The sequence below is a fragment of the Sminthopsis crassicaudata genome, chromosome 4, assembly GCF_048593235.1.
Source record: "Sminthopsis crassicaudata isolate SCR6 chromosome 4, ASM4859323v1, whole genome shotgun sequence".
Lineage (NCBI taxonomy): Eukaryota > Metazoa > Chordata > Mammalia > Dasyuromorphia > Dasyuridae > Sminthopsis > Sminthopsis crassicaudata.
In genome coordinates this window covers 84,954,753-84,966,158 of record NC_133620.1, presented here as the reverse complement: position 1 = coordinate 84,966,158, position 11,406 = coordinate 84,954,753, and the positions used below count along the sequence as shown (strand labels likewise).

Below are 11,406 nucleotides of genomic sequence, written 5' to 3'. Positions count from 1 at the left end.
TTCTTTCCTTTTTGAACTGATTTTTCTTGTGCAAAAAGAGAATTGTATAAATATATTTACACATATTGCATTTAATATATATTTAACATGTATAACATATAATGGATTGCTTGCCATCTAGGGGAATGGATGGGGAGAAATCTGAAACACAAGGCTATGTAAGGGTCAATGTTGAAATTTTATCTGTGCATTTTTTTTTGGAAAATAAAAAGCTTTATTTAAAAAAGAAAAGTGGACTTTGAGATTCAGAAAAAGCCTGGTTGTTCAGACCTATTCTTTCTTAATACAACAAACTTCTTATGCTTTAGACATGCTCCCTTTTCTTTGCTTTGTTGTTCTGTCTCTGGATTCCTTCATATCTGAAATCATCTATTCTGGACTAGATATTTCCCAGTTTCCTAGATTATCAGAGAGTAAGAAAACAATCAGAATTATTGGAATAGAAATCCTTTATGAACTATAAAATACCTAGAGCAGCTCCTGCTTCCAAAATAGTTCTGACTTCAGAATTGAATGAATTGCCTTGATGGATCCAGAAGTCTTCATTAATGCGTGATATAACCATATGTCCATTCCTAGGAGTAGCCTTTCTCAACATAATAGTGAATTCTTTTCTCCTTCCTATGCCATCTTGTACAGATGCTTTTGATGATTTTTTTGTGCCTGAGTCTAAGACTTTATATTTATCTCTATTGGATTTTATCTTATTCTATTAGATTATTATGCCTATTTCTCTGGTGCCCTACTTATATCACTTCACTATCATTCCCTGAGCTTTGACGCTATCAGATCAAGATTTAAAGGATTTGGTTATTGGGCTTATTCATTCCATGCTTAAAAATTTCCAAACTTCCTCTCAGGACAGACCATTTTATTTTTGAAATAATGCTAATTGGTAGGAAAATTGTTCTTTCCATCTAGCCAAAATTTTCTCCTTTACTTACAATGAGCACTTTCCTCTTTCCTCTTCTACTTATTACTTCTGCTTTTTCTTTTTGGGTATAACTAAGCAAGACATGACAGCTTTTCAGACTCTTGAAAACAACTATCATATCCTTCCCTTTCTAGTCTAAACAAACTAGTTCAACTTATCCTGATATGACATATTCTCAAGATCAATTAACATTTTCTTGCTCTTCAATGGATATTCACCAGAATTTCAGTTTCCTTAAACTGTCACTCAGAACAGAATTCTAAGGGAGATCTGAAGGGGATAGAATATAATGGACCTATTAAATCTCTTACTGGAAGCTACATTTCTCTTAATGTAGTTCAAGATTATATTAATGTTTTTTTAATTTTTTTTTTGGCTGTTATATCACACTGTTGACTTATTGAATTTATAATCCACTAAAACTCCTAGGTCTTTTTTAGAAAACAAAACAAAACAGTTCCCCAAGGAACAACAGCAAACTGTTTCTCCTTCTTATCTTATATAGGTAAAAAAAATTTTCCCCTTTGGTAACTAAGTTTAAGACTTTACATTTATTCCTATTGAATTTTATCTTAATAGGTTCAGTCCCTTACACCTACCTATAGAGGTTTTTTTGGATCTGATTCTGTTCTCCAGTAAGATAACCATTCTTCCAATCTTTGTGTCATGTTTGACTCTGATGCATGCCATTATTTCCACTAATAAAGCCATGAATTAAACAGGGTCAAGTACAAATCCCTGAAGATTTCCAAAGGACTTTCTGATAAGTTGACATTGATCCATTAAAAGCCATTCTTTGAGTCCAGCCATATAGTTAGAAGGGATGGATGGATTGTAAACTATACATATGGAAGGGGTATATATATGAGAAAAAACCTAGATGCATATGCTTCAGCTATCTTCTTTGAGTGAAGATTTTTAACCTTTCTATTCACAAGAAAAGCATTCAAGAATTTCCTTTATTTCTATGCCTGAATATGGAATTATAATGAATAAACCACTTAATAAATGGACCCACATCTCTGACCTCCAAATAGAATTTAATAAACTTATCTTGACAGTTCAAATAAATCAAATAAATAAAAAGTTCAGCATTTCAAAATTCATATGTAAACAGAGGCTACCTTTACAAATTTTTTGGGAAAAAAAAGCAGTTACATTCCTACTTCATCTGTTAATGTTGAAAATGTGTTTTTTGTTTTTTCCTCTGACTCTGCTCATCCTATTTTCTGCCTATTCAGTACATTGCGATGTAAAGGATATTTGATAGGATAAATATCTATTTCCCTTGGACCAGCAGCCATTTGTATTGATATTCATTTTCCAACTTTACCAAGATAGTCATAGAAGACAAGAGTAATGAATGCATATATTTAAACCTGATATGAACCGTTATTTACATATTACCTCTTTCATTAGAATACAGATTTGTAGATGGCAGGGACTATATTTTTTATTTTCTTAGGATCCCTACTTAGGATTCTACTAGTACTTAGTACTTAATGCCACAGTACTTGGCATGCAATAAGTACTTAATAAATTTTTTTGACTGATTGACAAAGAATACAGACTATATATACAACTATTTTTAAAGGGCATCATTTTAGTTATAAACCCATCATTTGATCTAAGTTGAGCCAAAAGAACTTTTCACAAGGGGCTCTATTTATGAAGTAAAAGCAATGCAGAGGCAAAACTGAGACATTTATATTATTCATAAATGGAAGCACAAAGAGCCATCTGCTCAGGGTAAGAGTTTAAACCAGGTGAATAGTAAAGATGCCAAGCAGATTGACTTCATTTATAGATTGTATAAACTGTAGAGACGAGGCAGTGTGTTAGTAAAATTTTAGAAAGTACAATGTAGTAAATTTTTCCTGTTTGCTTGGTAAAGTTATAAAGGGCTCAAAGTTGGTGTATATTGGACAATTTTGTGTATACTCCCACAGTTCCTCTTTTGCTGTCATTTAGTTTTTATTTGTTGAAGAAAGATCTCCTATATAATCTGAAAACAATGTTGAATTATTAAAATAGGTGGGGGATAATCAAATTTAAAAGTGTTCTCAATCTCATTACTCCTGTTAGAAAATATGGACAAATAGCTTTCAAAAAATTAGCTAAATTTCTATGCTGAAGCAAAAACAACAAAAAAAAAAAGTTGTAATCTTTTCTTACAGCAATGGTTCTGTGCTCTCAACTATATGGCTATTTCTTCAAAAATGCAGATCACTTCTCCATCTATGCCTATTCATCTGTGATTTTCATCTTAAGAGACATCCATCCAATGTATTGGGAGGTCTTCTTTACAAATTTTTCTGTCTTTGTAAAATCTTGGTCTGCAATTCAAAAGTGTACTAGAAATACATTTGTTTTATTTTGCTTAAGTGAAAAGACTATGTTTTTAAACTTTTTTTTTTTAATGGTTGATAACAAGTTCATGGAGATTTTGAATTTAGTAGAAATGTTTCTATCCCTCTAGAATTAAGTCATAGTTTTGATAGTCATTAGAGTAAAACATGAGCACATTATTTTTATATTTAGTATTGCTTCAAAGAGAATATTTATTTTTAAAATTGCAATCTCTAAGTATTTTTATTCCAAGTAATCAGCATTCAAAAATGCTTTCCATCCATTTAAATATAGTTTTCTGAGAAGTGGGGAACAAAGGTAATTAAACAGGCAAAAAATCCCTTCACTCCAGCAATGTCATTCTGTCAATTTAGAAATTCAGCTCTCTGGCAAATGTTAAGAGAAGGCATGAGTGGGTTGTTACATCAAAAGCTTTCTAAATCTGACAGAATTTATCAGTGCTAGATATAAAATCTCAGTTTATAGAAAATACACAAAAAATTTAGTGCTAAATAAAGGGATAAATGACAATCTTCTAGTTCTCTCTCTCTCTCTCTCTCTCTCTCTCACACACACACACACACACACACACACACACACACACACACACAAACTTTCTGGTAATGGCAGAAGAAAATTGATCAAATGTATTTCAAATAATTTCACCAAATGTTTTTTTTTTTTAAATCTCTGACTGGTAAAATAATAATAATATTTATTATTATAAATAAAACTTTATAACTGGTGACCTCTTCCCTGAAGTCCCTATGTGTTCACATAGACCTGTAGGGTGATAGATGTCAAACTCTTTTGAGTGGTTGATAAGTTTCTTCAGGAAGTTCTTTGGTATTTTGAGGCTTGATTCAATGAATACTATGTTATCAACAAAGGTTATTATTTATAGGAAATCTGGCTTTATTTGGACTTAATTATATACACCTTCCATGATAGTGGCAGACATCTTTGGGAGAAGCACCTACATAAGGAGAGTCCTAGAGTCAGGAAAACTAGAATTCAATCTCACCTCAGATCACTAGCTATGTGATCCTGGTCAAATATCTGTAAGATAGGGGTAATAATAGCACCTACCTTTCAGGGCTGTTGAGAGGTTAAAATGAGGTAATGTTTATAAAGAGCTTTGCAAATCTGAAATACTATTAAATGCTAGCTCTTATGATTGTTTATCATAAGAGGACAAATCCTTTAATCCACTGTGAGTTAAAATATTCTTAATTTGGTTAGCATGATTCTGTTCTCTAGGTCATCCCTGAGAGAATTGGAAAAAACAAACAAAAAAACAATCAAAAGCAGCATCAACCCCCCCCCCCCAAAAAAAAAAAAATTGCGTTTTCAGACTTTCAAAACTGTGAGTCCAAATTTGAGAAGAAGAGTTATGGTCTGCCACCTTTAGGTGTAGGGATTATTAGACCCATTAATGGTTAATGAAACTGAGGCCCAGAGATATAAAAATGACTAATTTTAAATCACATAGCTAGTAAAAAATATAGCCAAAATCCTGTAATGTCAAATATAATGGATATACCAAGGCACCTTTATAGCATAAGTTGATTTACTAAGCAATGAGGTAACATTGTGAATAGAATGCTGGACTTGGAATTATGGTGACTTAAGTTACCCTCAGAAATTTACTAGTTGTGTGATTCTAGCAAATAGTTTAACTTCTCTGGGCCTCAGTTTCTTTTTCTATAAAATGAGATATTGGATATAATAATGCTCCCATAAGGAAAAGTCCTTTCTTGTTCTGAATTTCTACATGGCTAAGAATTTCAAAACTTCTTAGTGCAACAAATATGTTCCATTAAATGAGTGATTTCATTTTATATTTTATTTTGGATCTTCCTAGTCTCAGATGTAGAGGTAGGATATGTTCTGATTAGCAAATCAGGGGTTATGATTTCTATTATTGTTGTAATTTATTATTATTTATTTTTAAGTAGGAGAAAACATTATTCATTCAAAACATTGGGTAATATGAACCTTAATATACATATTGGAAATCTTGGATCTGATTGATCATTTAAAAGAAGTTTCTGTTTGAAAGTGAATTAATCTTTCCAGGTATTGATTTTTTCAAATACTTCAAGATATGTGACCTAGTGACCTAAAAGAGCTGATGTACCCCCTTGAACTTAAAGAAGGATTCACTTCTTATTAGTAGCATCAAGACCTTTGGGAAGCATTTTACCAAATTAAAATAAGAATATTTAAAAATGACCCCAGGAAGGAAAATAAATGATATATATATATTTAAATAGTCCTTCAAAATATGAATTCTTCAGGAGTATGGAAAGGCAGTATAATTTAGTAAAAAGCTTTCTGGGCATGGAAACAAGAACACTTGGATTCAAAATTTTAACTCCACCACTACTTATCAGCTATGTGACTTTGGCCAATAATTACTTCCCTGAGTCTCATGTTACTCATCTCTAAACTGGGGATAATAATATCTATAACATGTATTTCACAGAATTTCTCTATAAATATCAATAGTTATTATTAGTAGATTAATGAAATTAAATATGAATCAATTTCAATTCTAGATATATTTATTAAATGCTTACTGTGTATAAAAAATAGTAACCTACTGGTGTGATTTAAAGAGTCACAAGTCTTCTCCTCACCAATAGGTTACCATTAATACATTGAAAAATATCACTTCCACCTGTCCACTGATAGAGTAAAAGTTGATGGAAGGAAGGAACTAATCTTTATTGTGGTATGCCTTATACCTAGGCTAATGTCTTGTACGTCATGGATACTTTATAAATGCTTTTTGAACTAAACTTTGCAAAAAGATAGTGCTGGACGAAGTGTTCTTTTAATATCTGTGATTGTTCCAGGGAAGTAATCTCACATAGATGTGCTATATTTCTCACATCTTCCCATGTGATTGGCACTAAGGGAAGAGTGATGTATGTTTCTGATTGGTGTGATATGTAAATCTTAATTTGTGCCAAAATCTATTTCTTTCTTCTTTCATATAAACAGAAAACAATGTAAATTCATGATTTTGGCAGATCTATATATCTATTTAATGGCTACTGTGATCCACAAGATACTAAAATATACAGGCAAAGGTCATTAGAATATTGTTTAATTTATCTATCTGTATGTTATAAAAAAAATAGGATAATAATTACATGGGGTGAGCTTTGGGATGGAAGCAATATAGCCTGTCTAGAGGAAAGAGGGAGAGGAGGAGGCCCTATTTATATCAATAAAGTCAGAGAACCATTCATATATCAGAGTCTGGCCTGATACAGTCATATCATTATTTTTTAAAAATTCCAGAAATAGGACATATTTTTCATATTTAAAATGTACTCCAGTATAAATAGAAAAAAATCCCTCAGTTATGCAACTAGGAAACATAATACATTTTGTACATGCTGTGTAAACAATGTACCAATGGTTGAAGTTTAGTAAGCTACAAAGCAATGGAAAAGTATGCATGTAAAGTAGCACATACATGAGACACTACTCAAGTAACATAGTTTCTAAAACCACACCTTTGTTATTATTACTAAGGCTTTAATTTGTGCTTGGTTTTTACTGATGTATTTCATTATGCAAATGTATTAAAGAATATTTTCTTTATAGTACATAATTTACTTTAGAGCTAGTCTTCATCTAAGTACAACTTTTGAAGTCCTAAAGAGAGAGAGAGAGTGTGTGTGTTCCAGGAAAATGATCAGTAGATTAATTTGAAAAGCTTAGATTTAGTCACTCTAGTAGAATCTCTTTAATGTTGGTGTTATGGAAATAATTCTAACATCTGCCTTAAATATAAATTATTAAATCACACTTATTAGCTAGCATTTATATAATACTTAAGGGTTTGCAAAGTACTTTACAAAAATCTTATTTTATCTTTACAACATCCCTGGGAGGTAGGTACATGATTTTCTCTGTTTTATAACCCATTTGATATGATAATAACATCACACTGGATTTTGTCTTTTATTTCTAAAGTTTGCAGATTGCCTATTTGGAAGCTACAAATTCATTCTTTACTCACTTTCTTCTGTTAATTTTGTTGTATAGAGGGTATTAACAGAACAAAGAAAATGCTTTCTATTTATCATATTCAGTTTCTGAAATGGCATTTTGCTTTTCAGGTGTGACTGTCCAACTGCAGACTTTCGATGAGGTTTTGGTATAATTCTGACCTTAGGAATCTGGGGTAGGAATCTCTCTCCATATGCATGTATACAATTTTTTGAGCTTCATCAAAACAATTCTGGGTGGGTTCTTGAATGTTTTTAATGATGGCTTCTCTGGTGGGGCTGTCAATATTAATCTGAAAAATTAAATGACATGAAGGTTAATAAAATGTGCCCAAACATGGGTAAATTAAAACTTTATAATATTTTCCCCAATATAATTTCTTAGGTACCAAAACAAATTAGAAGAGACAATGTTTATTTTCTTTCTTTTCTTTTACTTTTCTGTTTTTTTCTTTCTTTCTTTCTTTTTTCTTGTAGATTACCATGCTCACACTAGAAAAAAAAAACACCCACAAATATTAGAACAAAGAAAATAAAAAAAAAAGAAAAAAAAGAAAAAGTAGGTTTGTTTTTTTTTTTAAACTTTGATGTGAAAAATAGGGAAATGTTGAGATAAAGGATCCTTAAGGAAAGGGGTAATGAATGATCTTATAGTAATGCTAATAGGCTCTTTTCCTGAATATTAGCAAACAAGCTCATTACAAAGAGTATGTCCCAAATTGAGAAAAGAATGAGGAGAGTGGGGAAGGGGGATGAAGGAAGTGGCTTTAGTGAACTATACATTTTCCACTTGAGGCTTTTGGGTTATTAGTCAACAAAGTTGGGTTCTGTGGAGGGTTACAATTTCCACATTCTATTCTCAATCCTTGACCCTTTTCAATAGGAACTTCTGTACCACATCCTCTATTCATCATATAGGACTCCTGTGAATCCCCTCACATTTGATGTTGCACCCCATTCCCACCCTTCAATGCTTTTAAAAATAGATATGAAAAGAGAGTAGTACCTTTAGGATTTTCCTCATGACTTGCTAATTTTAAATTTAAGTGGGCAATAGATTCCAGCGTCTTAAAGACTGGCAAAGTGACAGAACCTTATGGTTTTATAGCTTGAATACATATTGAAGATCTGATTCTGTTCTGATCTGTTCTGATCCCTTCATTTTTACAAATGAGAAAACTAAGACCAAGAAATGGTCTTTCCAAAATCAAGTACCAAAATTGGATCTTACTAGGCACTGCAATTCAAAATTCACTGTTTTAGCTACCTAATCTATTAGCTTAGATCAATCCACCACCTTTTTGTATCTTCATCTTTGTGCAGTTAGTGAAGCAGCAAGAGACTTTTTAAAGTGGTGTGGACCAAAAGCCAGAAGGCCTGAGTTTTCATACCTTATTTGTACACTTCTTTTAAAGCTTTAATTTTCCCATCTATGAAAATCTTGAACCCAGTTAAAATACATTATTAAAATTCTGGATACTTGAATTAAAGGTTCTTAGGGTGTGTTCCGTCTTTATACTTCCTACCTAGACAATCTCATTCATTTCCATGGCTTTGATGGTCACATCTAATTAGGTAATTCCTAAATATGTGTTTTTAATTCTGACCTCAAGTTCAACCATCCTGTCATTCCTCCTTTCTCTGCCAAACTTCTTTAAAAAGTTGTCTATACCAATAACTTGGTTTACTTTATCAATACTAATCTCTTCAACCCTTTCAACACTCTACTAAAATGACTCTCCACAGTTACCAATAATATCCTAATCATTAAATTAAATGAATTGCAATATTCATTTACATTGATATCTTAGAGACTCAACCCACCCTTTCAAATGGAAACTCTTTCCTCTCTTGGATTTAGTGATAACACATACAATTCATTGGATTCTAATCTTTTTAGATACTTCAATACTCTCTTTGTCAAATCTGATATTCTTTCCTCAGCCAATTTGACCTCTATGCTGCATTTAATACTTTGATTACCTTCTATTTCTGGATACTCCTCTAGGGGTTGTCATGACACTACTGCCTCCTGGTTTTCCTCCTACTGGCCTGACCATTCCTTCTCACTCTCTGTTGCTGGATCTCACAACCCTTAATTGTGGAGATAACTCAAAGTCTTTGTCCTTGTCTTTCTTCTCTTCCATTTTTAATTTTAAACTTTCTCTCTCTGTCTTTCTATCTCTGCCTCTCTCCCTACTTCTCTCTCTGTCTCTCTCTCTCCCTGTCTCTGTCTCTCTTTTTCTCTCCCCTTTCATGTTAATTTGAACATGCATGGGTTTAATTCTCATCTGTATGGCTCATAAATTATATAAATTTATAAATAGCTTATAAATAATGAATAAATTTATTAAATAAATTTATATAAAAGTTATATAAATTTTATTTATCCTGTGTCAATATCTTGGACATAAATGACTGCTTATTATAAATTTCCAAATGGATATTTTAAAAGATAGCTTAAATATGTCCAAAATATAATATATTATATTTTCCTCCCAAATCCACTCCTTTATTGCACTTTCTTATTTCTGTCCAAAGTACCATAATTCTTCTATTCTCCTGGGTTCTTAACACTGATGTCTTGTTTTTCTCCCCCTTTTTGCACCCATTCATCAACTGATCAATTGCCAAGTCTTGCTTTGTCTATCCACAGAATTCATTTCTTACATGACCCCTTCTTTCTACTCATATAGGTATCTCTTTGGTATTTGCTTTCATTACTTCTCACTTGGTTTATTGCATTAGGTTTCTAACTGGTCTGATTCCATTTTCTCTACATTCTCATTCATTTTCCATACAGTAGCTAAAGTGATTTTTCTTAAGCACAGATCTGACCATGTCAGCCAGTATTTAATAAATTCCACTGATTACCAGAAAAAAATGTAAATTATTCTATTGGGCTTTTTAAACCTCTCAATTACATCCAATCTAAATTTTCAGCCTCATTATACTTTATTCCCCTATTTATACTCTATAGTTTAGTCAAAATTACCCTTTTCATTTCTCATACCTAGAATTTCATCTTTAGTTTCTTATTTTTGAGCCATCTTTTATGTTCACCCCCACCCTTTGCTATTGCCTTTTCCTTGACCAGCACTATTGCTTCTGCCCTGGGCTCTGGGTTTTTCCCTAGTAAAAATTTCTCATATAGCTTTCACAGGGCTTACCATGCCGCTCTTCAGCCATTTTGGGACCACTACCTTGTTAACACACAATCCCTGCCTCACACCTACACTCAACATTTCAAAAATTGTGTTTTCAACCTTTTTCCTAAAATCTATTTCTCATTTTGACTATACTTTTTAATCTACCATCTGTGTTATTGCTTATGTTCAAAATCTTGATATTGCCACTGACTCATTCTTGACTCTTACCTTTCATTTTCAATTATTTTTAAGTTCTATTTAAAGTGTCTTCAATGTCTTATGAATCATTTTCTTACTCTATTGCATAAAGATGGTGTTATGCAGGCCTTCATTGCCACCTATTTGGACTATTCTAATGGTCTATCAACAGGATTTCCTGACTCTATTTATTCTCTATCTAATCCATCTTTCATACTTCTGCTAAATTATGCATATTCTGTATGAATAAATCTAGTCAATCCCACATCTTCACAAAACTATGCTATATTATCACTTTGTTCACATCTCTTTAACACACCTATCACATTATTTCCCCTTGTAAATATTTTTGTGGGTGTCATGTTCATCCACTAAATTGTAGGTTCTATAATTTATTCATTAACTAAATCTTATTTACATTTTGTATCACTATCTGCATTAGGCAGAGAGTTCTGAATATAGCATGTAATTAATAAGTGTTTTTTAGCATAGAATTAAAATATAACATAATGATTGCTTAAATAGCCTCATACTTCATAGTAAAGTCATCACATTAATTATAGTAGATGTAATCATTTGAGGGGTTGCAGTTTTGGAATGATACAATGCTATTTGACATCTGTACATGCATAGAGCTCTATGCATGTAGAGCTACATACACACTTTTCAAAAGTATTTCCACATCCACACCCTAATTTTGGTTTCACAAAAATTATGCAATAATGTATGGAATGCTATTTATCTTTTC

The 11,406-nt window shown here is 32.0% G+C and overlaps 1 protein-coding gene across 5 annotated transcripts in view; it reads right to left on the bottom strand.

Moving 5' to 3' along the window:
- Positions 1–5,119: 5,119 nt before the first annotated feature.
- RGS13 (regulator of G protein signaling 13) overlaps positions 5,120–11,406 on the bottom strand; it is a 42,498-nt gene continuing 36,211 nt past the window's right edge. For all 5 annotated transcript variants that reach the window (XM_074308620.1, XM_074308623.1, XM_074308621.1 and 2 more), the window contains one exon: positions 5,120–7,604. In XM_074308620.1, the coding sequence (XP_074164721.1) occupies positions 7,419–7,604 (186 nt within the window). In that variant the 3' untranslated portion in view covers positions 5,120–7,418. The remainder of the gene's footprint in view (positions 7,605–11,406) is intronic.